At 36.0% G+C, this 27,908-nt stretch overlaps 6 protein-coding genes across 10 annotated transcripts; 4 read left to right on the forward strand and 2 right to left on the reverse strand.

Annotated features, from left to right (window-relative positions):
- Positions 1-110: 110 nt before the first annotated feature.
- On the reverse strand, positions 111-6,360 carry LOC109152293 (adrenodoxin-like protein 2, mitochondrial). Of its 5 annotated transcripts, none has more exons than XM_019299898.1 (9): positions 6,115-6,360; positions 5,916-5,985; positions 5,734-5,819; positions 4,376-4,431; positions 4,140-4,246; positions 3,652-3,701; positions 3,464-3,546; positions 3,242-3,383; positions 111-231 (listed from the first exon to the last, which is right to left on the reverse strand). In XM_019299898.1, the coding sequence occupies exons 1-8, from the start codon at positions 6,181-6,183 to the stop codon at positions 3,269-3,271; spliced, it is 636 nt and encodes a 211-aa protein (XP_019155443.1). In that variant the 5' UTR covers positions 6,184-6,360; the 3' UTR covers positions 111-231; positions 3,242-3,268. The 5 variants fall into 5 exon arrangements, with proteins under 5 accessions (XP_019155443.1, XP_019155445.1, XP_019155444.1 ...); XM_019299900.1 differs by having other exon boundaries at positions 224-239; XM_019299899.1 differs by lacking the exon at positions 111-231 and adding an exon at positions 2,895-2,910.
- Positions 6,361-8,585: 2,225 nt separating this feature from the next.
- On the forward strand, positions 8,586-9,879 carry LOC109152295. The gene is made up of 3 exons (XM_019299902.1): positions 8,586-8,698; positions 8,789-9,155; positions 9,623-9,879. The coding sequence occupies exons 1-3, from the start codon at positions 8,633-8,635 to the stop codon at positions 9,658-9,660; spliced, it is 471 nt and encodes a 156-aa protein (XP_019155447.1). The 5' UTR covers positions 8,586-8,632; the 3' UTR covers positions 9,661-9,879.
- Positions 9,880-10,808: 929 nt separating this feature from the next.
- Positions 10,809-12,338, forward strand: LOC109152212. The gene is made up of 3 exons (XM_019299800.1): positions 10,809-10,843; positions 11,171-11,249; positions 11,803-12,338. Exons 1-3 carry the CDS (start codon positions 10,820-10,822, stop codon positions 12,336-12,338), a joined length of 639 nt encoding a protein of 212 aa, XP_019155345.1. The 5' UTR covers positions 10,809-10,819.
- Positions 12,339-13,790: 1,452 nt separating this feature from the next.
- Positions 13,791-19,402, forward strand: LOC109152286 (sulfite reductase 1 [ferredoxin], chloroplastic-like). Its single transcript, XM_019299878.1, has 8 exons — positions 13,791-14,153; positions 15,425-16,207; positions 16,297-16,593; positions 16,854-17,051; positions 18,035-18,169; positions 18,251-18,367; positions 18,484-18,642; positions 18,935-19,402. Exons 1-8 carry the CDS (start codon positions 13,968-13,970, stop codon positions 18,998-19,000), a joined length of 1,941 nt encoding a protein of 646 aa, XP_019155423.1. The 5' UTR covers positions 13,791-13,967; the 3' UTR covers positions 19,001-19,402.
- Positions 19,403-19,477: 75 nt separating this feature from the next.
- On the reverse strand, positions 19,478-19,983 carry LOC109152297 (photosystem II 5 kDa protein, chloroplastic). The gene has a single exon (XM_019299904.1). It carries the CDS (start codon positions 19,886-19,888, stop codon positions 19,583-19,585), a length of 306 nt encoding a protein of 101 aa, XP_019155449.1. The 5' UTR covers positions 19,889-19,983; the 3' UTR covers positions 19,478-19,582.
- Positions 19,984-24,167: 4,184 nt separating this feature from the next.
- On the forward strand, positions 24,168-27,898 carry LOC109152290 (protein RETICULATA-RELATED 4, chloroplastic-like). Its single transcript, XM_019299887.1, has 8 exons — positions 24,168-24,831; positions 25,434-25,502; positions 25,944-26,075; positions 26,227-26,280; positions 26,383-26,427; positions 26,814-26,953; positions 27,366-27,491; positions 27,590-27,898. Exons 1-8 carry the CDS (start codon positions 24,295-24,297, stop codon positions 27,645-27,647), a joined length of 1,161 nt encoding a protein of 386 aa, XP_019155432.1. The 5' UTR covers positions 24,168-24,294; the 3' UTR covers positions 27,648-27,898.
- Positions 27,899-27,908: the final 10 nt, after the last annotated feature.

The raw sequence follows: 27,908 nt of genomic DNA on the forward strand, positions 1-27,908 counted from the left end.
ACTCTTCTTCTTCTTCTTCTTCTTTTTCTTGTTGTTGAGAAATAGCATTGTAAGGATAATAATAAGCGGTATTGTTTTCTTCATCATTATTATCACTGTCGACATCACCGCCATGAGTGCATGCAGAAGAAGTGGTTTTAGCAGGAGGCATGGCGATGAGGATGGCCATGAGGAAGTTGAAGAAACAGAAGACGAGAAGGGAGTTTGAAGCAGCCATGGCGATCAACTCAACTGTGGAACTCAACATCATTGATTAGATCGGGAGATGATGATGGAATGGAATGATCGAGCTGCTGAGGAAGCTAATAAGGTTGATCTGAGGATGGTAAAATGTTGTCATGTTTTTGGGCCTTTTATAGGGCCATTGAAGTGTACCTAGGAAGTCTCTCTCATCTTTTTTTTATTATAAAAGAATAAAAGAATAGGAGAAAGAGGTATTATTGAATTGAAGTGTACGTGGTGGGGAAGCTGATGTAGTGGTTGACTTGGAGATCAGTTTCATGTTTGTACAACAACAATAATAATGAAGAATCTATAAGACCCAATCATATGCAACTTCATAGCAACTCAACTGGTCCTTCCAATTCATTATTTAAGTTAGAGTAAATACCCAAAATGGTCCCTCGACTATAGTTAAATTCACAAATTAGTCCTCGACTTTCAATTTCAACCAATTAAGTCCTTAACTTTGTAATTTTAACACAATATGGTCCTCCGTCTATTTGACCGTTTGTTGACTGTGATTTTTGATGATATATATGTAATTTCATGGTCCATCGTCGGTTTTTTAAGGTTCTGGTTGCATTTTCAGACCACACTGTTACATTTGAATCCACTGCCGAAAGCAATCTACCAAATCCGGTCGCCTTTCTTCATCCTCCCTTTGAATTCAATGTAGTTAAGTTCGTACTAGAGCGAAGAAGACGACGTGTTTCCGAACCAGTGCAACATCATCCTGGAGGCCTCCATGTGCTTCGACAAGAGCTGAAGGTTCTTCTGGAAATCGTCGATCACGGTCAATAAACGGTCAAATAGGTGGAGGACCAAGTCGTGTCAAAATTACAAAGTTAAGGACTTAATTGGTTGAAATTGAAAGTCGATGATCAATTTGTGAATTTAGCTATAGTCGAGGGACCATTTTGGGTATTTACTCTTTAAGTTATTCAGGGGAGATTTCCACTTTTTTAGTCTTTGGATAATATTGGTAATAATATCCTTAAGGGCGGATCTAGGCTCAAATTGTCCCATCTTGCCCCCCTCCCCCCTAATATTTCATTTAAAAAGGTTTAAGTTTTTCCGGCCAATTTTCACCGGTGATTTGGCCGGAAGGACCAAATCTGCTAAAAAAAACATAGTCAAATGACTAAATTGTTAATTTTAAAAGTCACGGACTGAAATTAACACGTCCCTTATTGTCATAGGACCAAAAGTGTAATTTACTCTTTAAAAAATTATTTTGCCGAAAACTTAGTGAGTTAGTGATAGCGTTTATAACACGAAAAATGAATTTGTTTCTCTTTACTAAAAAAAGGATAATGTCAATGTAAACTAGCTGGAAAAGAAAAACAAATAGTCTAAGAATGCCAACGGATCCTTACTTTGTTGTCCTTTTTTCATTGTTTTATTTCTTTGGTTACATATATGGAACTTATATATGAGCTAAAAAGTAAAATATTAATATTAGGTTCTCCAAATACGTGTACACTAGAATCAAACGTTGTATTTTATGATTCTTAGTAAAGTTGTGTATCAAACTTATTTTGGTTGCTAGTACACTAGAATTGTGATACCCTACCTCGACTCCACAAGAAATTATAAAGTAGTACTTAAATTAGGCCAAATTAAATCTCCACTCATGAACTAATTTTTGTAGTGAGTTGTTTGATAACATAGTTAGCATATAAGTCAATTTTAACTTATTTGACAATTATTAAATGTTTGACTTGGTTAAACAATCAATATGAGTGATTGATTAATTAACTTTTTATGACAATTTATTGCTCCAAAATGCTAAAATTTAAAAAGATATTCAAAGCAACCTTTTTGATCAACTATCAATTATCAGTTAATTTACCAAACACTTTTCTACCATAAGCTAATGTTATCAACTAGTCAAACTCACTAACACAATCAGCTAACAACTATTTATCAAATACGTCCAAAAATTTGACTTGACCGTATCAAATTGAGCCTTGTATCCAAATGTGAGTAAAGTTATACGAAATTAACCAGTTTAATTGTATCCCGAGACATCGAGACTTACATCAGCTATACACGAAGTAAACACGGAGGTTTTAACGTTACATCTCTATACCGATTGCTTAAGAATAATACCAAGCTTGGCATTTTCTTCAAATGAATTAATTATGGCGGAAAGAAAGATTAGAGGGACATAAAGACAAGATTAACTTGTCAACCACAAATAAATTATTAATGCATTTTTATGAGATTTTTTTACACGTATTATAACACCACTTTCGATCCTCAAGTAAAATTTATATTGGAGTTACTATTATCTAGAGTTCTCCGCGTATATAGTAATTTTGTCATGTTTAGCCCTAAACTTCTAAATTGATCACCTGTGATCCTTCGATTTTAAATCGTTACCATCCGTGGTCCTAGTTAACCACTCATGGTCCCTCAACTTTCAAAATGTGACCAGCTGGGGTCCTCCTAGAAGGACCGCGGCTAGTTAAAATTTGATAGTTGAAGGGCCATTGATGTTAACTTAGACCACAGATTGTAACAATTTAAAAATCAAAGGATCACAGTGACCAATTTAAAAGTTTAGGATTAAACGTGACAAAATCAATATACTCGGAGGACCCCATATGGCCATATGACATTATCAAATATTTAACTATTTAAGACAGTAGCATAAACGCAAGTTATAGATTTAAGAAACGCAACCTGCGGGAAAAATTGAAAACTAATGAATGGAAACTTGTTAGAAAATACGAACGAAATGATTAAGTGAACATAAACGGATCTGTTAGCTTTTGTATGATGATTAGGAATACACTTGGAAGCTTCTGCAGTTGAATGTCTTAGAAGAAAACTCATTTAACAAATTGTAGATCAATGAACAGTGAAGGTTCAGTGAATTTTCAATTGCGGCTATAACCGCCCATGTATGAAAACTTCTTTCTTTCTCCTTTTTAAAAAAAAAAATAATAAAATAATTTCATGCTAATATGTTGTTATTATACAGGTCAAAGAATTTCAAGTTACAGATACTTACAGCAAAAAGGCCCTTTGACAGATGAGTTTAATGTGGTTTTGGCTTATATCCATCAACGGCAAAATTCCTGGTGGCTGCAGGAAGGGCTAACCGAATTCCATCGAGTTCAGGTTTTGCGACTATTTGACAACCCAGGCGTGAACTGAACACAGAAAATACGTGCATCAGACTTGAATAAATGATTTAAACATTATTAAAAGACAGCGAGAACGGAGAACCTACGTTTCTGTGAGGCCGAAAGCAAGATCCAACATGTCATTCTCTTCGTCGCTTGGGTCTTCTAGTTTATTGTAGTAGTCCACGTCCTGTCAATGCAAGTTACAACAAAAAAGCATGCTGAAGATTCGGTTACTCGTATGAAATTCTTGAAAATTTCGGGGAATGTGAGACAATGACGTATATATGCATACCATCACGATTACATGACAAGTAGAGCAGGCGAGTGACCCTTCACAAGCTCCTGCATAAGGGCGGGCATTATTTTGTTGCATCAAAATGTCGATAAAGTGTAACATAAAGAAACATATATCATGGCGTTGAAGGAACTGTGACCTTGTGTGGAGTAAACTGCAAATACACTACTTACCAGAACCCAAGTCCCCAGTGCATCTGTCATGTACTTTATTTATTGTTACGAATGCATTTTAATTCATTCTCACATATCTTTAAAAGCCAATGTGAATTAACCTTGTCGCAACTGAAAGTCAGATTTATAAGTCTGAATGATACATTCTAAGAGAATAACAGACTAAACTACTGCCAACTACTATGTAGTGTGATGGCACATCTGTTACCATTTTAAATGGGTGGTCACATGATTCCCTGGTGGTGGCGGCATTGATTTTTTGGGCTGAAAAAGATTGATAAAGTATAGAATAGATACTATCAAAGAGCGTACCTTCAAGGTCGATGTCATTTTGATGAGCAGCTTCTAACATAGACATTCCAAGAGGAACTTTTATATGATGCTCTTCTCCATCCTTGTCTACAAATGTTACCGAAATTCTACAAATTGCAAACAAAGACAAATCAGGGAAAAATGAAAACCAGAGGCTTATTTGACACGTATAAATGTTGAGGAAATTCAACATATTGCAAACAGACAAATCATAAAAACAAAGAAGATAGATGAACTTTTGCTCTTCTTCTGAGTTGTTGCTCCCTGCTTCAGAGCAAAATTGTTGATGCCTCTGGAACACAGAAGGGGAAAAAAAGGAAGGATTACCCACAAGAGGAATAAAAAAAAAAATTGGCATTCCCAAAAGATCATTAATTTTAAGTATAAAAGAAACATTTCAATTCCCCTTCCCAAAATAAAAAACCAAAGGGAGATTAAAAATATATATAGCACAATTTGGGTAATGGAACGAACACTTTAGTTGCAAATGAAATAGAACATATAGGTTCTTAAGTGTCTCTAACTTCCATACGACATGAAAATTTCATACAACAAGATTTTCTGCTTCCCCATTTTCTTCTGCTTTGGGGTAAGAGAGAGAGAGGAGTAAAAAGGAAGGAAAAAACTGACGAAAGGGTCTTCGGTTTTACCATTTTCTTCTATTCTGGTGTGAAAAGGGGAGGAAATAAAGACGCAATGCATATTCTTTTGAGATCAAAAGAAAATCTAGGAACAAAAAATAACGTATAGCCTACCGTACTAACTCATATTTCTTGTTCTTTGCTTGCTTACTGTCACTCTAAGAATCTTTATATATAACCACCTTCTTAAACTAAAGTGTATAATGATATAGCAATCCTCCTTGTAATTTGAATACTCTATCAATCTGCATTAGTATACCCAATCATGTATACTACAGAGATTAGTAAATGTCCTGTTCCTAGAACTGCCTTGAGATAGCACAGTGCAACACAATTCAATAGAAGTGAGTTGCTAAACGGAAGTTACAAACTTTAATTAAGTTCTAACTTCTACACACAGTTGATTAAATGAATGCTACAGGCTTTTAACTTAACTTTTAAATAAAGAAAGCTAAAGACACTGAGTTGCCTAAGAAGTCATACTCGTACGTGTTCTTCTCCACTAACATATCAAAGTTAGAGAAGCCTTTCACTTTGATTACATCGGTTACATGAATCCAGTAACATAAACTAGTAAAATTCAGAAGACACAAGCAAATTATGGCCCTGTTTGGTAACACAATTAGCTTATCAGCCAACTTTGGCTTATTTGACCACTATTAGTTGTTTGACTTGGTTAAACAATCAATATGAGTGATTGATTAATTAGCTTTTTGTAACTTATTGCTCCAAAATGCTAAAATTCAAAAAGTTGCTCAGAGTAGCTTTTTAAAATAATCTTTTTTGAGAAAGTCATATTGCATGTAATCAGCTAAAAGCTAATTTACCAAACACTTTTCTACAATCAGCTAATGCTATCAACTAGTCAAACTCACTAACCCAATCAGCTAACAACTAAGAGCTATTTACCAAACACCACCAATAATATATGATAAATGCACTCAAATACTTACTGCAAAAGAAGTTTCCCTGGTAAGGTATGCACTTGCATTACATTTTACACCAAGTATTCTGTACCACTCTTTCGCAGTCCTATCTGCTAATCATAGCAATACTTGAGAAATAAGAGCTCATATTATTCAAAAATAAAATAAAATAAAATAAAACCTAAATCAATGTGATAAAATTCTCATACCATTTACAGAAACCGGATTAACAAGGATGTCAGGGAGGTAGCACTTTTCCTTACTATAATTCCTACTAACCTGCAATTACGCAGCAAAATTTAGTGAGCAAGCAGATAGAGAGATGAGAAATCCATATTATCTCCATGCAATAATGCGCGCGCACACATTTATGTTCGGAAATATAGAGAGAGAAATCGGCATAAATACATAATTTGGCCGGAGCTGAGCGGAGAGGTAGCGGGAAGCTAGCCGGCGGATACCGTTGGAACGGAGCATTGGAAGATTGGTTAGCCGCCGTGAACGGAAAACCTTATAGGAAAACAATAAAAGTGTTTCTTTACTGTTTATTCAATGGAAACTGGAAAGCTCTCTCGAACTCTGGGTTCGGGTCGCGATGGAAAACGGGTATGACCCGTCGAGAAGATTCGAATGAGTTTTGTGTGGTTCTTTTCCAATAGTTATGCTGTGCAACAGAATGTACCATGCGTATGGTGCATACGATGCAAAACGACGTCGTTTTAATTAAAAACGCGCGTTCCACTTTAAAAAAAAAAAAAAAATCAGGTTCGATTCTCGGCAATAGCATTATTGTGGATATATAGTTATGAATTTCTGGATATATAGTTATAAATTTGTGGATATATAGTTATGAATTTATGGATATTTAGTTCATTCATTGTGGATATTTAGTTCATTCATTGTAGATATTTACTCCATTCATTCACTGTGGATATATAGTTATGAATTTGTGGATATATAGTTATGAATTTCTGGATATATAAAAATGTTATTGCCTGGAACCGAACATGATTTCTTCTTTAAGTGGAACGCGCGTTTTTTTTAACCAAAACGGCGCTGTTTTGCAACCGTATGCACCTTGCAAGGTGCATTCGGTTGCACAGCATAATTTGCGGTTCTTTTCCGGCGGAGACCGTGGGAAGTTTGATATCTATTAGTGGGCCATGAAAGGTGATGGGCCCAACATTTCGATGGGCTAATAATAGAAGATCCGACCAAGCTCATATTAAGGTGATTGTACGCCCTGTCCCAAAATGACGTCGTTTTTATAAGTTGTATGGGAAGTTGACGCGACAGTCGTCGTTCTGTCCGTCTAATTTTGTTATAGTTTTTTTTTTTTAATTGTGTTTATGTATATTTTATTAAGAGTTTATGTGTATTATGTATTATATTAGATTATGTGTATAATGTTAAGAGTTTATGTATATTCTACTATACAATTCTGTACATCCAAAACAGAGATTTTTTTTAGAAGTCAACGGCAAAAATGGAAAACGATGTCGTTTTGGCCAGGGCGCACGGTGCACGATATAATTTGTCGTAACATAGTTAGTTTATCAGTTAATGTTGACTTATTTGATGTCTATTAACTGTTTAACTTTGTTAAATAATTAGTACGAATATTTAATTCATTAGCTTTTTGTAACAATTTATTGATCCAAAATGCTAAAATTCAAAAAACTTTTTTAAATAGTTTTTTTGGATCAACTTTTTAAAAAAATGATTTTGAATATATTCAGCTATTATCTGACAGTAGAGCCGCACAGGACCCCCATTTGCTAGGGGCCCAATTTTTTTTAAAAAAAAAGTATTGCAGATATAATCTATTATTTTTTATACTTGATAATTATTTTTTATTCATAGATTGGTTTTAATTATAATTAAAAAAAAAATTAGAATGAATTAACATTGAAATTTTGGTGAATAATTTTGTGTTTAACTATGAACGAAAAATGAAACTTTTAAATTAATTTTGAATTGTATTATTTCTTTGTTAAATTTTTATGCATTATATTTTGAGAAAAATATTTAATTACATTTTTATTTTTGTCATAGGATACAATAACGTGAAGTCCAAATGGATTTGAACTCAATTACCTTAGCGACTTAGTTACATATATTTTCTAGATCGTCTAGACTTCTATATTAATATTTTAGATGTCTTTTGAGATTATGTTTCTTACCGAAATCTCTATCATTATAGTAAAATTTAAATATTAAAAAAAAATCTCTCTCTATCTTCTTGCATGTCATTTTATTATTGTCTTTGTCTTTACGGTTTGCTTTATTATATTTATATTATATCTTGAAATAAAAATAATGAAGGTTCAAATTAAACTATTAGACAGGACCCATATTTATAATGAAACCATTTTATGCAATCAAGTAGTCAAACTCAGTGGAGGTGTTATTGGCTCTTTGTGTTTCAGTAGGTTGAGAAAGTATATGAACAGATACTACAATGTAATAGGGCCAGTAGCATTCAAAAAAAAAAAAAAAAAAAAAAAAAGTAGTCAAACTCAAATATTAACTAACAGCTATTACCAAACACTCCCTAAATATAATACAAGTTTTTAGTAGGCCCAAAATTCCATTTCTTAATTTAATAAATAAATCTTTAATTAAAAAAATAAAGTAAATAAATATTTAAAAAAAAAAAAAAAAACTTGGATTGTTGGTAAAGTTTATATACATCGATACTTTCATGACGGGCAGAAACCTGCATAGTTATGTTTTCTCTTGCTTGACAAGATAATTAATTAATTAATCGGATTTTAAAATAAAAATAGATTAAATAAAAATTCTAAACTAATTACAGTCCAAAATAAATACGTAAATATAATCTCCCCCTCTTCTATTATGCATAGAGTTCCCGTTAACTTCTCTCTACTCCATCTCGGCTAGCTCTTCTTCACTTTTTGCGACGATGGCTGAGTATTATTTTGACGATTTTGAGTATAGCACTTACCAGAACGACATCATCGACAGCCAGGTCAACTAATCATATAATTTTATGCAGTTTGATATAATTATCATATTGAGTGAAACATGTGTATTATTGTATTTGTTTGATGATTTCCAGGGTTTCTATGTGTCGAATGATGTCGGGTTGAAGATACCGTGCGGTATACGGCGAGTCAGCCGTTGCGACGGCGCCGCCTACCAGAGAGCGGAGGCGGCGGCCCGGTTCGCGATTGAGAATCACAACAACGAGAGCGAGAATAATGCGGGGCTCGTGTTCCGGGAGATTCTGAATCTCAACGTGCAACCAAGTGCCGGGAAGATTTATTACATAACAATGGCGGCGGCGGAGGATTCTCACGGCGGCGCCGCCGCCAGCGGCGTGGGTGGTTTCAGCTGCTATCAGGCGAAAGTGTGGGAAAAAATTAGCGGCCGTTATAGAGTTGACGTCTTTAGGCTTGCCCCTTTCCAGGCAGCCAGTTCAACCGGTACATATATACTCCACTCTCCCATTGTTTCATTATTCTTTGAAATTTTGTATTTTATAGAACTTTGAAAATTTGTGCTTTTGATCTAGACTTATAATAGGGGTGTTTGGTAAATAGTATTAGGTGATTGGATTAGTGAGTTTGAGTAGTCTATGTCTAATTCTAGACAAGTGTTTGATAAATTAGCTGGTTGATTACCTGCAAAAATGACTTTATCTGAGTTTTTGAATTTTTGTATTTTAAAACAATAAGTTGTTAAAAAAAAACATTCATATTAGTTGTTTAATTAAATAAAAAAGTTAATAGTGATCAAATAAGTAAAAATCAATTGATATACTAACTATTTTAACAAATAGGGCCTAATTGTTCTTTATTTAATTTTTTTAAGCAATTGTTATTTATTTATTTATTTATTTATTTTTGAAATCTTCTTTATTTTATAATTTCTGGTTTATTAATGTCATTAGCTGGATTCTGTGGAAGGGTGCCGGAATATTCCAAGTGATTTTGAGACATGAGGGTACGGATTCCTGGGATTCAGGAATGAGTCAGCAGCAAAGAAGTATATAGATACATTTGATGGAGAGCTTATGCCATTGTATGTTGGACCAATTAAGCTTGTACAATTGGTTATGAACTGGATTAAAGTTCAATAAACAATATGGATATTAAGATATCTGAGCAATTACATAAGGGTGCCGCTATATATGCACCCCTCTCATTTACACTGCATTTATTAGATTACCACTTAACAGACTTAAGTTAGCATCATATTTGTCACGTCAAAATATTTTGGCAAAGGTGATTGGTTTGATAATCACAATACTACAAGTTAATTAAACTCCTAAATTAGGGTAATCTATTGGCTTTCTTGACTTGAACGAGTCAGTTATATACAATTTAAGCTGGTTTACCTTCTTGTAGTCATTTGTTGGATATGACCACAAGTCAGGCCAAGCATATATAGCTTCAAAAGTGGTGATCGAGTGCGTATAACATGATTTTCATATCAAAAGGTTACGAGTTTTGTTATTGTTAATATCCTCTCAATCGAGCCCATTGCATGCATGCATGAGATTGTAGGATAACAAAAAAAAAAAATGCATAAATAAGTTGACTAATAAGTATATACATCATATCATTCCAAATTGGTGGTCAAAGGATTGAATTCGATCCCTGATGGGAGACATTGATTCTTTAAACTGAAATAGATTGAAAATGCATAGAACAACTGAACAAGTACTATTTTGTAATTAATCATGAGTATTTAAAAAAAAAAAGTATGTATATCATTAATTAATCAAAGGAGAAACCCATATATACAAACATATATATGGTATATGTAGGTTGGCAAGATGGCATCCTTTTATGGAAACCAAATCATATGTTGTCTGTAAACCCTAGATAGCTATCTCCTTCTTTTTTCACCTTCCTCTCGGATCGGATCGGCCAGGCCAGCCACCATTAAAGGTGAGTGTATATACCATACTTGCTAATACACATAAGCCACATATAGCATTGTATACCCTCAAATAGTGGTTTATGTTGTGACATAAAAAAACATTAGTTCTTTAGAAATTTTATATTTTCAATTTACCATTTTTTTTAATGTAGGTTCTCGGTTCTTCATGAAGAATTGTTAGTATATATCGAAGCAATCTCATATGGAAAATCAAGTCCCCGAACCGGTAATTTATAATTATGCAAGAGGGTTTAATTTCCTTCGGTCTTTCTTTATTGTTAATTTTTTTTTAACCACGAGGCGTTCCGAGTCTTTTTCCGAAACTCCATTCGCTTTAAGAGGCATGAGAGCTAATTCCATCTCTAGGATCGTCCCCACAAAGAAACTCCTTTGCCGAACAATCCCTTTTAATATTTTTTTTATTGTTATACCTTAATTATGCATTTTATTTACTGTCATTTTTTAATCATATATAATTGATCAACTGGTTAATATAATTAATTACACATAACACATTGTTATTAGTTTTGACTCTCTTTTTAATATATTGCAGAATTGTATATTGAGAGTAAATGGTTGTTCATGCGATGAATGTTGTTTGAAGTTGAGGACGCTTCTCTTAAAAGTTGATGGTACATATATACTTCATTTATTATTTCATTTTCATAATATATTTATCTACACAATATTCCTAGTTAGAAAACCTAGCTAGTTTAGTTTACTTCCGTATAGTTCTTTGCTAGGTAGAAACATCATAAGGCGGATTTTATTCAAAGCGTACCTTTAAGTAGCGACTGGGGAGTGGGACTATTCTGAATATCAAACTAAATGACAACATACTATGCCTCATTGGCTCGATCAGGACTCCCACGTCTTAGACTCGCCACATACCAATCGGAATTTAACTCCTTTCTGTCAATGTTACGTTATGTTGTTGGCACGACTCAAATTATATTTTCTCTATAATTTGTTATAAGTCAATGATCTTGTAATCTAGTGGTATGAAATGACTCTTACAAATGGGAGGTCATGAATTTGAACCCGTGGGGGACTCTTTGTACTTCTGTAGGTTGAAAAAGTAGATATGAATATATACTACTATACATTGTAACAGAGTTAGTAGTATAAAAATAAATAAAATTATAAGTGGTATAATAAATTAAAATAATTGATTGATTGTGGTAGGAGTGGAGTCCGTTGGCCTAGATGGAGAAAAGAGATGGGTCCTACTAAGAGGAGATGCAGACCCTATAAAGCTTCTAGGTGCCCTTAACCTTAAGGGCAGGGAGGCTGAAATAATGTACTACTGCAAGCTTGAGCTCAGAGACATTAATACTACTCCAGATTACCACGCCGCCGCCGTGAAAACACCACAGCCCAACTCCGCCGAGAAAAAATCAGGTCACCGCCGGCGGCCACCGAAATGCCGGCTGCATGGCAGCGATGATGATGATGAGGAGGAGGAGAATGTACTGTATTCCGGCCACGTGCGTGAGAGTTATGTGGCGGCGGTGCCGCCTCAGGCGGAGGAGGTGGCGGTGCATGCTCGTAAAGAGTGTTCGGTTCCCGATTGCCCTTTCCATGACTGTTATTTGAAGAGTTTAGCTCCGCCGCCGCCGGCGGCCAATAATTATGGGTATATGTTGAGCCCGTATTACGGCTTTCAGCAGCTGCCGCCGGCGCCGTGGGGGTATGGGTACGGCCGGTATAGTATGATGTAATGTTTTATGTTTTTTTTTTTTTTTTTTTTTTTTTTTAATTTCATTTGTTCCATAAATCCCCAATTTATATTTTTAGATGATAATTTTCATTTTTCATGTCTTAATCTTACTCTTTTAGCATATATCCAATCAACCAAAGTATGTATAGTTGGGAGGAAAATTTTGAATTTTAGTATATAAGTTGCACACTCTTGTGCAACTTATACATATAACTGATCAATCATGCATAAAGTATATTATTTTAGGTGGACCATGATTCATAATTTTATTCATATACTCTGTAATTTGTATGAACCAATTATGCATAAAGTATATTATTTCTATGTATAAGATATTTTATTTTTCATACTCATAGTATATTTATTTATACGTAACATTCATTATTTGAATATTTACAAAGTAGTACAATATAAAAACAACTTGAGGGTTGATCAGTTATATGTATAAGGTGCACACTCTTGTGCATTACCCTTTAATATGTGTTGCAATAAAATAGTCTTTCGGAATTGAAAATAGTGAATTTAACGGAGCCGCCTACATTTGAAAATGTTGACCCGCACACGTACGTCCGCCCGCACCGCATCATTGCTTTCGTTTTCGCTTTTGACGCTCAATATTGTCCACATTCAATGTACCTGTCACCCCAACAACAACTAAATTACAATTTCGGTTTTGCCACCATTATCACCCACGCGCCTTCTTTCTCACGCCCCAACAATTTTTATTACTATTTTTTTGCTTATTGAATGAAAAGGAGCAATAGCTTATTTAGTACACAAAGTTTTATATCATAAATATAAATTTGATATCTCAATTATTATCATGTTTACCTTTTTGTTATCTAGTCTAGTTATTATTAAAAGGAAAGTTTTTTTTTTAAAAGAAAATATCAAATTAGATTTGAACAAAAAAAAAAAACAAAAGTTAGCTGACGTGGGCAGCTTAATTGATCACAATATTAAAATTTGAGAACAATGACCCGAATGATGTGAGGGAGCTCATCCTCCCAAATCTGTTGGGCCAGGGCGTGGGAGCTCAAAATGAGGAAACTCGTCCTCCCTGTTGAACATATAACCATTAATGTGTAATCCAACTACCAGCTTAGGCTTTTAGTTGAGATAAAACACATGCTTCAATTGCGACTATGGTCCGCGTGTTGCTTGGAACCCACTGCACACTTGAGGGGGCGTTTTGAGCATATAACTATTAATGTGCAATACAATTATCATCTTAAATTTTTAGTTGAGATAGAACACATGCTTCAATTCCAAATGTTTGGATTCAACATTTAAAAAAAAAAAACCCTTTTAGAAAAAAAAAAAAAAAAAACAAAAACCAACAAAGGAAACAAAACGGAAAGCAGCGCGTGCATATTATTGTGTGCGAATACGGAGCCAATTTACCCTGGAGATACAAAATATAATCTCGTGCCAGGCACGTGACGTTCGCACTTGCATAATTGCGTTTCGCACTTTTCAGTATATAAACTGCGAAATATCCCTCTCGCAGTCCAACTCTTCTCTGTTCTTCATTGTTTCTCAGCCGGAAAATCTCCTCAATCGCCTTTGATCAAAGCTCCTTTTCCGGTAGGGAAATTCTCTCCGTCGTTTTCTGTTTCTGTCGGAGGGGATGACGACGTCGTTTGGAGCAGCAGCGGCTAGGACCGCCATCTCCAAGGATCCGAAGATTCAAATTCCCAGTTGCACCGGGCTGAGGAGCGGCTCCGATTCGCTCCGCCTCAGCAACCGTCTTCACGTGTTTCGCGCTGCCTCGGCTTCGAGTCCTAACGTTTCGGTCATTAGAGCCGTAACGACGGTAAATTTTTCTTCCTCCCCGCCGTCATTTCATCCGTTACTGTTAATTGCACTGTAGAGTGGATGCTTTTGGTGAAAATGTTCCATGTTGTACATGAAATGAGTGGATGGAGCAATAGTGAAGTTTTCAGATCGAGGTTCCACCAGTGTAGTACACTATGCAATGTTTGAGTGTTAGATTCTCATTTAATTTTGGGGCAAAAAGAACAAAAAAAAAATGAAGTTCTATAGCCCTAAGTTGTTAGGGTACAAACATAGCTGCATTGTGTAAAGGCTTTTCTCACTTCGTGCTACCACTGTTCTGGCATTGGAATTTCTATGGCTTTCAGAAATTGAAACATAAAGTAGTGGCTTTGGTTTAAAGAGAATCGAATAGTTAAAGGGGGATTTGACAAAAAGTTGCATTTTTCATAAGTATATATGCTTAAAAAAAAAAAAGGAATCCTGCTTTTTTATTTGACGCAAATTGCATTTTCCTCAACTATTGATGAATGATGCTTAGTAGTTATTTATGGGTCACATTTGAAGATAACTTTCCTAAAAAGTACACTTCTAAATTTAGTATTTTGGGTGAAGTTGAATAAAAAGGCCATAGGTGGATACCATGGCTTTGGATTGAAGGGCATGGAAACCATGGCCATTAGCCAATCATATGGTGTCTCATCAGGTGGGATTTGTCCCACCTGATACACTTTATACTACTCTACTACAAGACTGATAGCTGGGATAGCATAGTGCACTGCTCATGTGCCATGCAGGGGTGACTATGTGGTTTGTTACGTGTATAGGCATTTGTGCCTGAAACAAATTTTTAGGATATGTGGGGTGACTGGGAATGACTGATTTCAGCACAAAAAAATGGTGGTGTGAAAACAAGGTGGGAAAATCCAATAATTGCAATTTACATATGTTGAAAGGCTGTAAGAGTGATGGCACTAAATTTTTGTAATTCTTAGAGCTGCATGTTGGTGAGAAACATCAAACAAAAATAAAATAAAATAAAATTGTGAACCATTCATCTCTACTGATATCAATGCAACCTGTGATTGTGGAATAGAAACATTGAATATGACTCATTTGGAAAATAATATTACTTGATTCTTTGTTCTATGTGTCTGTTTGCCTGAAGCAACACTTGTATTGGCATTTATATCCTATTTCATATCTGCTGCTGGTGAAAGGAAACAACTATACAGTGAAGCTGGTTTGGGATTTACTTCACTAATATAACATGGAGATTTCTCAATCTAATGATTTTTTGTCATTATGCAGCCATCGGAGTTGGACACTTCTGCCAAACCTAAACGTAGCAAGGTTGAAATATTCAAAGAGCAAAGTAACTTCATAAGGTATCCTCTCAATGAGGAAATTCTTACAGATGCACCTAACATCAATGAGGCTGCTACTCAATTGATCAAGTTTCATGGGAGTTATCAACAATATAATAGAGATGAGCGTGGGAAAAGGTCATATTCATTTATGCTCCGAACAAAAAACCCTGGTGGAAAGGTTCCAAACAGACTCTACTTGGTCATGGATGATCTTGCTGACCAATTTGGAATTGGAACCCTTCGATTGACAACGAGACAAACATTTCAACTCCATGGTGTCCTGAAGAAAGACCTTAAGACTGTGATGGGCACTATTATCAGAAACATGGGCTCTACTCTTGGTGCATGTGGTGATCTCAACAGAAACGTACTGGCTCCAGCAGCACCATATGTGAATAAAAGCTATTTATTTGCACAACAAACTGCTGATGACATTGCAGCACTTCTGACTCCTCAATCTGGGTTTTATTATGATGTTTGGGTGGATGGGGAGAGATTTATGTCAGCAGAATCTCCTGAAGTAGTCAAAGCTCGAGAAGATAATTCTCATGGAACAAACTTCCCTGACTCAGCTGAGCCCATTTATGGAACTCAGTTCTTGCCAAGGAAGTTTAAAGTTGCTGTTACTGTGCCAACAGACAACTCAGTTGACCTTTTCACAAATGACATTGGCATTGCGGTTGTGTCAGATGAGAATGGAGAGCCTCAGGGTTTTAACATATATGTAAGAATTTCATCTATCATACTGACCCTTCTTTCTTTTTGCATGTGTTTGAGGGATATTAATGCAAGCCATGTATGACTTCTTTGCAGGTTGGTGGTGGTATGGGTCGAACTCATAGGATGGAGACCACATTTCCTCGCGTTGCAGAGCCATTGGGCTATGTTCCAAAAGAGGACATATTGTATGCTGTGAAAGCTATTGTTGTTACCCAGAGAGAATATGGTAGAAGAGATGACCGTAGGTACAGCAGGATGAAATATTTACTCAGTTCGTGGGGGATTGAGAAGTTTAGAAATGTTGTTGAACAGTATTATGGAAAGACCTTCGAGCCCTCCCGTGACTTGCCTGAGTGGGAATTCAAGAGTTACTTGGGGTGGCATGAACAGGTTTGCTACTTTAGTATGCCAATGTGTAAAATTTTGTTGTTTTAGGATTCTTGATCTTCTCATCCCTTTTGCAGTTTTGCACATTCTCTGTTAATTACCAAAATTTTCATTTTAAAAATATATTTTAATATTTTCATTCCCATGTTGGTGGTCTAGAAGTTACTCCCTAGTCCACAAATGTTATCATGAGATATTAAAATTACGGAGTATATTTTAGAGCTTAAATTTGTTAATGATAATTCCATGTTGTACCTTGGCAGGGGGATGGTAGATTGTTTTGTGGGCTTCATGTCGATAATGGTCGGGTAAAAGGAGAAACTAAGAAGATGCTTCGGGAAGTTATTGAGAAGTATAACTTGGATGTGCGCATCACTCCGAACCAGAACATGATCCTTTGTGATATCCAGCATGCATGGAAGGACTCCATTGCTACAGCTCTTGCACAGGCTGGTCTGTTGGTAAGTCTTTGTTCATAGTATGCAACTATGCATCTGTGTGTCTTGAAGGACTAATTAGATAGCCTCCACGAAACGACCCCAATTACATATTTTTTTTTTTTAATTGCCTAAGTTATAAGGCAGCATTTTGATGCTAGAAATTTCTTATAAATTTGCCTATGAAGCAATCCGTTGAGGCACAAACTTATAAGAGTAATGTTTTAAAAGATAATAGTTTGCCTAGGGGCTGCTCTGTCAGTAAAATAAATACCGAATTTTTTAATTGCCTAGTTAAATGGCACTATTTCTAGGGAGAAAATTTTCTTATTAATTTACCAACAGAGCAATCCATTGGCAAATTTGTAATACTTTAAAAGTCACAATTTACTGACAAAATTGTCTATTGGAAATTAATTGTGCCCAATTTAGCAACATACTTACTGATGACATTCGATCTGTCAAAAATATCCCATCTCTAATCCGATGTTTTTTAAGCATGGTGAAGACATGTAATATAAAGATATAAGTATGGTATACACATTATATAGTAGAAAAGTCCTTTGTTTTGGGTCTCCATCTGTATAAGGTTAGTACCCTTGTGATTCATAAAAGAACATATATGCTAGTATATAGAAATGCCTGAAAACTGTATGATAGATTGATAGTTAACTGGAATTAGAATGCTCTGTTCTCTTGCACAGATTGTGGAATTTAATGCATGATACTTTGTATTGTTGTGGGGTTTAGGAAAGATGTATTTCAGTAAAGTTGAACTTGGGAGGCTTTATCTTTGAGAGTTAATTAGCAGAGCTGATAGTTTTTGTATGAAGCCTGTATAAGATGCGAGTACCTATAACTGAAGGGTGCTCTTTGATTTAAGAGGGAGCTGAAGAAACAAAATTTTACTTAATTTGTTTATATTCTTGGTGTTGATCTGAGGAATCATGTAATTTAAAGTTTGCTAGATGTCTTCTCACAAACCTCCATCTATTTTTTATGTACAGGAACCTAGGCAGGTGGATCCCCTCAATTTAACAGCAATGGCATGCCCAGCGTTTCCCCTGTGCCCTCTTGCAATAACTGAAGCTGAACGTGGAATTCCTGACATTCTTAAGCGGGTTCGAGCAATGTTTGAGAAGGTATGTAGCAGAGACACTCGCCAAACTTAAACGATTCGATCATAATAGCACCATTGCTAAGCTTGGAAGTTTTGGCTTTAGGTTGGCCTTGAGAGTGAAGAATCTATAGTGGTAAGGGTAACTGGCTGCCCTAATGGCTGTGCTAGACCATACATGGCTGAACTTGGCTTGGTTGGTGATGGTCCTAACAGTTATCAGGTAGTTCAAGCTCTATCTTTGTGGGAATATGGCCCTTTTATTAACCCTTTCTGAATTACTGTCCTTATTCTGTGGAGAGAGGAAAGCTGACTAGGTCACAAATTTTCTTTATATAGATTTGGCTTGGTGGAACAACCAATCAGACTTCATTGGCAAAGCCTTTCAAGGATAAGGCTAAGATTCAAGATCTTGAGAAAGTTTTGGAGCCTTTGTTCTATCATTGGAAACAGAATCGGCAAGCAAGTGAATCATTTGGTGACTTCACAACCCGCATGGTAAGAAGCAAAATAAACAATGTTTTGAAATTATCTCATATTTTCCTCTAAAAGGTCAAAATTATCTTTACTTGAAATTACTCAAATAACTAAGAGAAAATCTTTCTGTTTTCTCGGAAAGTTGTTTCAAAGTCAAGAATCTGATATGTTGTGTGTGTGTGTGTATCCTTGAAAACTTTAAGCTTGTAGTTTATTGAAGGACACAGACATAAGATTTTGTTGTGGTGTAAGTAACGAGCTCCCATATATGTATTCCGGCGATGAATTAATGCAAGTTCTTATAACTTGTCAGGGATTTGAAAAACTAAACGAGTTGATTAACAAATGGGAAGGAAGCCTACCTGAGTCCTCATCTTGATATGATGCGAACCTCGATTCTGACAAAGAGACCTGCGAAGAAGCTATGGATGTACGAACTTGCTAGATTTTTCAAGATAAGAGCTCCCATCATCAAATGCTGGCAAGTTAAGTTATTCTCAGCAAAATATGCGAGAGCCTGAGCAAATAAATAGACTGCTGACTTTGTTGTCAGCTCTCTCAATGTAGAGTCTTGGCCTACATTATCTAACAAACCATGCAAGTACGCAGAACCTGCACTCACTTCTTCCATTCGTGTTTTTTTCATTATGCTTTCTTTCTGTTTTGTGTGTGTGTGTGTGTGTGTTTTATATAGTGACTGCATTACTGCTGCTCTTTAGCTTGAATGGAATACATAATTTATCTGGATTTTGCTCAATAAAAGGTCTTTTCGTTATCTTCCTTTCTCTATTACTTGGTTTTAATTTTAGCGTAGAAAAAACAGTTTGTGCTTCAATTTAGGCAAGTATGGTTGGAGTATAAACAAAGCAGGGGAGAAGAGAATAGATTAGAAAACAAGGTTTTACATTAAAACCAATTACAACATATTACAGACAGAAGCAAAGGTAGGTTTCTTGGTTTCTCACTTGTGGCAAATCTTGGCAGTGGGCATTGTCACACAGATAGGTCCATACTTCTTCTTGGCCTCCAGAGTCCCTCTCTTCGGCTCGTCCGCCATGGCAATCTTGGCGATGGAGCACGCCGCCGCCATGGCAACGCCAAAAACCAACTCCCTCCTCCCGTTGCTGCTCTCTTCCCCGGTCTTTGCCATGGCGGTTTCGCCCTCAGACGCCTTCGAGGCCCTGACGGTGAACGCCCCACGGCGGCCGGCGGTGGGAGCCTTGGCGACGGCGGGGAGGAATGCAGGTGACACTGTCATGGATGCCATAGCCTCGGAGTTGTTCTTGATCACTCTTGTGTTGTTTGTGTGTTGTGGAGAAAGAGTTTGGGGGGAGGGGTGTTTGGTTAGTTAAAAAGTGTGCAAAGGGGGGGAAATAGGTGATTCATAGAAATGCAATCCATTTTCTTATCCCAAAAAGGATATTTTCCCCAATGGATTATTGCCATGTGTGACCTCTCTATCTTGGGTGCATCTTTAGTGGTGGATAGACTTCTCCTGTGGGGCACCAATTCCTCTCTAACATTATTTTGCTTTTCTTCATTGTTAACCTTTTCTCCTTGTTGACAACCAATCAATGCATAGATGATGGATGTCTCATGGCGTACTATGTGATAAAACAACTAAACTATATAAACCCATTTTACATTTGCACAAGTATATGTTGAGATGTTCCCACGGCCAACTTAATTAGTTCTTGGGTGGTAATGATAATATAATCAGAGTCTTGATAATTGCAATATAACATTTACACCCAATATGATGAGTTTCTTGTGGGCAGTGTTGCAAAAATCGGGCCTAGGCGGTCGGCCATCTTGGCGCTCTAAGCGCCCTAGGCAGTCCCCAGGCGCCTAGAGGGTGCCTAGCGACTTTTTCAACCTTGCTTGTGGGTACCGAACACTTTTCCCACTGTGATGGGTTTCTTTCTACCACATAATGGGAGGTTATTTGTAGACACCAAACACTAGTCCTCTCACATAATAGACTGTTGATTTATCCCTTCACTATTCTTCTTCTCCATAGGGTTTCCCATACCCTGGTCCGACAGAGTATGTGGAATAAAGTAGCATGTGGAAGAATGTAAGTCATGATAACCCATTGACTTAGCAGATAGGTTAAATCCCTTCACTATTCTTTTTTTTTTTTCTTCTTTTTTTTTTTTTTTTTTTGAGAACAATCCCTTCACTATTCTATTAAGTTAGGGTGTGAGTTTTGGAGGCGAAGAAATTTCTCTTTTTTTAGGCAAATATATGTTGGGATGGGTGAAAAGTAATATTATTGGTGTATTGTATACTCCGTAAGCAGAACGTTGTATTCTAAAAAGATTAAGAGGTAAATGATTTTTTATTTTTATTTTTGAAAGTAAGAGGTAAATGATTAAAAAGATGATTTTTTTTTATTTTATTTTTAAATGATTATATATATTTTTACATAAGCAAAAGGAAATACCTACATATAAGTGCCACTACTGAGGCTTGGATCCCACTATTATATATTTATATTAAAACATATTAAAATATCGAAAGATGTTTGCTTAATTGAGTATTTTTAAATAAGGCTCGACCAAAATTTAATTAATTTCTCCTCAAAATATGTAGATACTATTGCAATACGTAAAATAAAATAAAAATATAAGAAATACAAACGTTTTAATGTGTTCAACTAATTCCACTACTAATGAAATAGTAGACGCCATCACCATATATATGCTCACATTTCACTTTCAAGTTGGATAGTTGAAATTTGTTAACAAATGCATTATATGTAAAATTTATTATTTTGATTAAAAAACAAACTATGCACGATAGTGACATTTTCTAATATTAAAATCTTCATAATATTGCTTGTATGAAGTGTTATGAGAAGTTAATAGTGGGAAAAGATCATGGTTTACTCCTATTGTATTTTTTTATGAATTATTATTATTATTATTATTATTATTATTATAATTATTATTATATATAAGTAGTTTACCAAAAACACATTATTAGACAATAATTACGAGTTTCTTTTTGCATGTTTGATGGTATGAGTAATTATCTTTGTGTCGAGTGAAAACAAAATATCTATGAATATTATTATTTTTTTAAAAAAATGACACTTTTACTTTTAAAATTGTATGGAAGTAATTCAAAAGAATTAAGGCTATCTTTATCACGACAAATCTCTCTTACTTTGTAAAATGAGTCTATTTTCACATCATCAAATTTACAAATTCTCCATTATTTGTTCTACATCTCTACAAATCTCTTTCACTTTTAAATGAATCTCATTTTCATATATTATAAATTTAATAATAAAATAATAGTAACAAAAAAAGGTAAACTTGCCGGCATCTTTCCTAGAAAATCTGTCAAGCAAGTTGGCTAACAAATTTACAAATCTTGCAAATTTACTAGTCACATGGCATAGAAGAAATATAAAACAATATTTGCATTCATGCCATCTTTCATATCCCTTAGTAAATATATTATTTACAGGAATAGGGTTAGTTTAATAAGTCATTTTACAAACAATTAAATGACGAAAAGTGACAACGATCATGATTAAAATACAAAAAAAATTGTTACTTCTTTATAATTCATAAACAAAAAGAAAATTTATTTTTTCCTTTGTAAAGTTATCTTCAAGGCTAGGTGATAAATGTAGGGATGAATGTTCAATTGTTTCAAAACTTGAGGGGTCAAATTCAACGTTTATTTTGGTATTAAAACACACATAGTACTATACTACATAGTACACGTGACAAGTGACAAACAATATTACAACACGCGTACGTTAGTAAACATAATATATTGTGTGTCGAGTCTAAAATTAGATTATAGCATAGTATAAATTTTTACACGATTTTTTAGGATATACATAGAAAAGAGAAAATAGAGAAATATAAGGAATTTTTTTTTTTTTTTGAGATCTGACACAAATAGTTAACACGTCAGCGGGCGCGTGCACTGCATGCAGAACATACACACGTGCACTGCACGCAAAACACACACCGCAGCTATTTTTTTTCTCTCTCATTAAGACCCACAAAAATCATTCACTTGCATGAATTAAAAACACACTCCCTATTTTCAAAAAAAAAAAAAAAAAAACACACACACACACACTCTCATTCTTCTCTCACCTCCCCATCATCACATTGGACCCCACAAAAAATGCATTGATATGGATGCTCTTAGTTACTTGACCTTTAAATATGAATAATGTTTTTTTTCTTACAAAGAAAACTTGTCTCCATTATTGAAAGGTGTGTACTAATTAAAATATATTTATAGTTCAAAATTCTACTTTTAAGTTTGAATCTCAAACTTAAGGAGCACCAATGATAGGTTATACACTCGGTCGGACTTTGACCGCTGACCTTTTCCCATTATGTCCCGAGCGATACCAACGGTCCGAGCGTCACCTTTATTTCCTGACCAACATTTTCCCTGACCGTTGTTCTGCCCAAGCTCTACCTAGCCGCTCAGGACTTCGGCCCTGCCCAGCCTTACGTGTCGTCATTAGGCATCGACAGGGCTTTAATGTGCGTAAGGACACGTATATGCCACGTGGTGGCCATGCCAGTTGCCCGGGCCGTGTTCCTCGCCTCCTCGTTTATAAATACGCGCATTTATTACGGCTGGGGGAACTTTTTGACCGATGATATAACAGATCATTGCTTAGAGGCTCTCAATCGTTAATCCATCGAACACTAAGCTAGGGCGATCGATTTAGCTACTAGTCTACGTGTGTATTAATACTATCAATCACCAATTATGTCCTGCTACACCCTAAAATTGTTAACAAAACAAAGCTTATGAAACATATTGTAGAACATTTGATTTAGATTATAACACAACCTTTTAGTCTTTTACAATATAAACTTTGAAATGTTATCGTTGTATTTAGTTCAAATTTTTATTATCTATTTCTTTCAAATTATGGAAATGTACAAGTAAACTTATTGTGTTTGTTTTATTTGGTTCATGTAGACGTCAAATTTTATTAGACAAATATGATCCATCAGATTTATAAAAATCTTATTATTTTAATAAATTTCCTTTTTACATATTGCATTAATATTCACCTTACTTAGAATAAAACTAATTTAATTAAATCTTGATCAAACCCATTCAAAACGGTTGTTCTCATTTCTTCAATTTTTTGTTTTTGAAAAAAATTCACCAAATTTTTAGAAGGTGAAAATCTAAATTCTTTGAACCAAACATCAACTAATAGAATATTTGAAATGATGCCGGCACGATCTCGATTTACTGATTTAGTATGTAGTATTCCGTATTTGGAATAAGAGATTAATGTTTGAATTTTGACAGTTACAGCAACAACAATAATGTGAGATGCTGTGAACAGATCCTTTGTACACATCAATATTTAACACAGTCATTATAATTTATATCTTTCTAAATGTTTCGTCAAATCAAGATCACTAAGTGTGGGACCGTTGAAGTTAGGGATTCAATTTTGGTTCAATTTTGGGAGAAGAATATTCAAAATGAAGACCATGAATCCATGTTCCGGAGTATATAGTAATGAACGTACTTTCACAATGCGAGCAGGTACCATTCCTTCAACGTGCATAAAAGAAGTAGTTAACTAGTTAGAGCGAAGACCAAAGCTGCGCGCCAGCTACCAAACTCTCTCTAAGGGCGGCGTTAACAACAACAGAAGCAATGTCGATCGCCGCCGCCGGCTTCCTCTCCACGCCGCGATCTCCCTCTCCTCCTCTCCCCAGGCTCCTCACTCACCGCGCCGCCATTTTCGCCTCCGTGCCGGCCACCGTCGCTCGTCCGGCTTCCATTTCGGCCTCTTTGAATCGCTCGCTGAGCCCTAGCCGCCGTACTTTTCTGCTGCTTCCATTCGCTGCTGGCGGCGGCGACGACGGAGGCGTCAACGGCGGGAACTTCTCCGGCGGAGGCGGCGGAGATGGAGACGCGGAGGGCGGCGATCAGAGCAGCAATAATAAGAAGGAGGCGTTAATGGTGTTGGCGGAGGCGGGGAGATCGCTCGAGAGCTTGCCTAAGGACTTGAAGGCGGCGATCGAGAACGGAAGGATTCCGGGATCGATAGTTCTGAGGTTCCTGGAGCTCGAGAAATCGGCTTGGCTTAAGTGGCTGCTCGGCTTCGGAGGTTTCAAGGAGCGGCTCTTAGCCGACGATCTCTTCCTCGCTAAGGTGGCAATGGAATGCGGCGTCGGAATCTTTACCAAGGTTTTCTGAATTCGGAATCTCAAAACTTCTATTTACATTTTTCTCCCCACATATTCCCTGAAATTACATTTTTACCCCCAAGTTTCAACTTTTACACAATAATATATGCTTCCAGACCATAGAGGTCATTTCACAGGGAAACATGATTCGTTGATTCATTCATTTCTCATTACGATATTTTTTAACCTTTTAATTTGAGAATTTTTGATAATGAAACCCAAACTGTTAACTGGTTACTGAACTTCAAAATGAAATCAAAATCTTTCAAGGTAAGACAATCATCTATGTAACATAAGTGAAGAGCTAAATTTCTGTGAGGAAGAATTGGATAAGAAGATTGTCTTTTGGTCCTGGTTCAGTAATCTTTAGAGAAGAAAAGGAGGAAACTTTGAACTTTTTTGATGAATGGGAAAAGAGATGTTGAGTGGGAGGCATCAATATTAGCATCACTTTTGTTGTTTTGGGACAAAAGAATGTTATCATACTCCATATTTGCATTTAAAAACAGGGGAAAAAAAAGGAATAAGCTTTATCATAAAAATAGCATAGTTTCTTTGTGTGAAGTTTGCCCACATTTTAAATTTTTTAATTTGTTTGTCCAGACTGCTGCTGAGTATGAACGCCGCAGGGAAAACTTCTTCAATGAGCTGGAAATTGTTTTTGCAGATGTGGTATGGTTCTTGTATTTATTATCCATAATAGTGTGACATGTTTGCTTCAATTTTTTCATTGTTTTTGTTATAATAAGTTGGTAATTTAAATAAAGATAATGCACCCAAGGCCCGAGCTATTTGCTGTAATTTCTCCTCTACACATTTTTCCTTGCCAGTCAAGTATGGAGGTGGTATTTTGCTTTATTTTCTGCAACATTGATTGTGGCATTGTGCAGTGACAACTATCTCAGCTCAGAGTGTTTACAATGTTTTCTGGATGTGAATGAATTTGTGAAATTATTAAAGGAGTTTATATGTACCTATTGAATTATGGAGCCTGAACTATTTCAAACTTAAAGACTCTTCATTTATTTGATATCCTGTTGTGATTGAATAGCACTGCATTGTAGTTCAAAACTTTACTCTCACCCTTTGTATATGATTCTTTGGTCTGCTTAGGTAATGGCCATAATTGCAGATTTTATGCTTGTCTATCTTCCTGCTCCTACTGTATCTCTCCGACCACCTATTGCACTTAATGCTGGTCGTCTTGCTAAGTTCTTCTACAACTGTCCAGAAAATGCATTCCAGGTAAATTATTTCCCAATAAATTTTAGTTTTTTCAAGACAATAGGCTTTTGATTGCATAAATAATAAAGTAATTAACATAATGATCAGCTATGATCCTCTGATTCCAGGAGCAGGAAAACATAAAAACATCTGATCTTGTGTATTTCTGCAGGTTGCTCTGCCTGGAATATCATATTCATTGTTACAGAGATTAGGTGCTATAGCGGTAAGAAATATGTACCCTAATTTAAATTTCTTCTGAATAACACAATTCTGAGAGTTGATTGTTCTGAATCTCATAATGTCTTCGATTTTTTTTTTTATTCAGCGAAATGGGGCAAAGCTCTTTGCAGTTGGCACCACTTCTTCTTTGGTAAAGTTTTTATTTTAATAAATATATGCTACTTAGGACCCTATTACTGAACTGCTGCCTATGAACCACACATAAAAGGTGAATGGGACTTATTCTGGCCTTTGAGGGAAGGAAAGGGGTCTGCGGGGATATGATGCTAAACTTTGAAAAGCGAAAAGTTTCTGTTTTTCTCGCTTAAATGTGTTAAAATTGAAACCTTGTATTCCTCCTCCCTCCTTTTTGGTGGGGCTAAGATTCTATTTTCCATCACATGGTTCTGTCTGTTCCTTGTTCCTTTCATTTCTATTATTTCCCAGAGTAAGTTGAAATCTTCTCTAGTGGTCTTGCATGATTAACAGTAGTTGAAGCTGCTGGGCTTTGTGGAGGAACTAACGGTTTCTTTTCAGGTTGGTACCCTTGTGACAAATGCAGTGATAAATGCACGGAAAACTGTTGATAAGTCCTCGGCAGAGGGGGTTGAGAACGTACCCGTATTATCGACTAGTTTTGCATATGGTGTCTACATGGCAGTCTCTAGCAACCTTCGGTACGTATAGATTGGATGCATATTGTTATTACTCAAATATAATTGCTACGAACCAACTTGGTTGGCATGAATGGCCGTGCACTCTTGTTCCTTAAGAGAGTCAGGAGTTTGAATCCCCTCTCGTATGGAAAAATCAATCTGGCCAGCACTTTGCCCCTTAATTGGGTCGGCCCGGTGCGAACGAGGATTATTCTGAGTATGGTACGGGCTTAAAAGTGCCTCCTACAGTTAGAGTCTGCTCAGGACACCTCATGGCCTGACAAAAAATATATATATAATTGCTACGGGTTGTCAAGTTACAGTCTTTTTTTTGTAACTTGTCACTAATAACATTCAACGAGCCCTCTCTAATTCTCATCGCTCGAGAATTCCTGCATCCAGGTTCCTCTAAACGAAGTTTTGTCTGCAACAGGTACCAAGTGTTGGCGGGGATTATTGAACAGCGGATGCTAGAGCCTCTGCTGCACCAACACAAGTTGGTTCTGAGCGCGCTGTGCTTTGCTGTTCGGACAGGCAACACCTTCTTGGGTTCATTATTGTAAGTTTTTTCGACTCCCTTCTTGAATGCCAGTACCGCTTCTCCATTTCATGGCACGCCATTGTTCTCTAAGCATCGTATTCTGAATCGCTTCGCAGGTGGGTCGATTACGCACGCTGGATAGGGATTCAAAAGGCGGAAGAAACCGAAAGCTAGAGTGAGTTCTCAGGTGAAACGTTTTAGTTCTTCCATTAATGGATGTCTGGTAATTAGTTGACATTACATTACAGAAACTTAGGTCTCTGGAGATTGATTGTTAAATACTTAAATGTTAAATTTGCAGTTCATAAGTGGCATACTTAGGAATCCTGTATTAGAATAACTTTTTTATGATTGTTTTGGGATCAAAATTCAAACTTTTTCAAATTTCTTCCTTTTTCAAATGGATTATACCCCAATCCCGAGAACTCCACTATT

This window comes from Ipomoea nil, unplaced genomic scaffold (genome assembly GCF_001879475.1).
Source record: "Ipomoea nil cultivar Tokyo-kokei standard unplaced genomic scaffold, Asagao_1.1 scaffold2403, whole genome shotgun sequence".
Classification (NCBI taxonomy): domain Eukaryota; kingdom Viridiplantae; phylum Streptophyta; class Magnoliopsida; order Solanales; family Convolvulaceae; genus Ipomoea; species Ipomoea nil.

Bases quoted from the DNA above. Each gene is read 5' to 3' on its own strand.
- LOC109152293 (XM_019299898.1), bottom strand. From the start codon at position 6,183: ATGCTCCGTTCCAACGGTATCCGCCGGCTAGCTTCCCGCTACCTCTCC. The intron at 4,247-4,375 runs GTTCATCTATCT...TGCAATTTGTAG, and splicing joins AACTCAGAAGAAGAGCAAAA to AATTTCGGTAACATTTGTAG. The intron at 3,702-4,139 runs GTACGCTCTTTG...GCCCTTATGCAG, and splicing joins AAATGACATCGACCTTGAAG to GAGCTTGTGAAGGGTCACTC.
- LOC109152295 (XM_019299902.1), top strand. From the start codon at position 8,633: ATGGCTGAGTATTATTTTGACGATTTTGAGTATAGCACTTACCAGAAC. The intron at 8,699-8,788 runs GTCAACTAATCA...GATGATTTCCAG, and splicing joins ACGACATCATCGACAGCCAG to GGTTTCTATGTGTCGAATGA. The intron at 9,156-9,622 runs GTACATATATAC...TAATGTCATTAG, and splicing joins CCAGGCAGCCAGTTCAACCG to CTGGATTCTGTGGAAGGGTG.
- LOC109152286 (XM_019299878.1), top strand. From the start codon at position 13,968: ATGACGACGTCGTTTGGAGCAGCAGCGGCTAGGACCGCCATCTCCAAG. The intron at 14,154-15,424 runs GTAAATTTTTCT...GTCATTATGCAG, and splicing joins TCATTAGAGCCGTAACGACG to CCATCGGAGTTGGACACTTC. The intron at 16,594-16,853 runs GTTTGCTACTTT...GTACCTTGGCAG, and splicing joins ACTTGGGGTGGCATGAACAG to GGGGATGGTAGATTGTTTTG.
- LOC109152212 (XM_019299800.1), top strand. From the start codon at position 10,820: ATGGAAAATCAAGTCCCCGAACCG. The intron at 10,844-11,170 runs GTAATTTATAAT...AATATATTGCAG, and splicing joins AAAATCAAGTCCCCGAACCG to AATTGTATATTGAGAGTAAA. The intron at 11,250-11,802 runs GTACATATATAC...TGATTGTGGTAG, and splicing joins GCTTCTCTTAAAAGTTGATG to GAGTGGAGTCCGTTGGCCTA.
- LOC109152297 (XM_019299904.1), bottom strand. From the start codon at position 19,888: ATGGCATCCATGACAGTGTCACCTGCATTCCTCCCCGCCGTCGCCAAG.
- LOC109152290 (XM_019299887.1), top strand. From the start codon at position 24,295: ATGTCGATCGCCGCCGCCGGCTTCCTCTCCACGCCGCGATCTCCCTCT. The intron at 24,832-25,433 runs GTTTTCTGAATT...TTGTTTGTCCAG, and splicing joins GCGTCGGAATCTTTACCAAG to ACTGCTGCTGAGTATGAACG. The intron at 26,954-27,365 runs GTACGTATAGAT...TGTCTGCAACAG, and splicing joins GCAGTCTCTAGCAACCTTCG to GTACCAAGTGTTGGCGGGGA.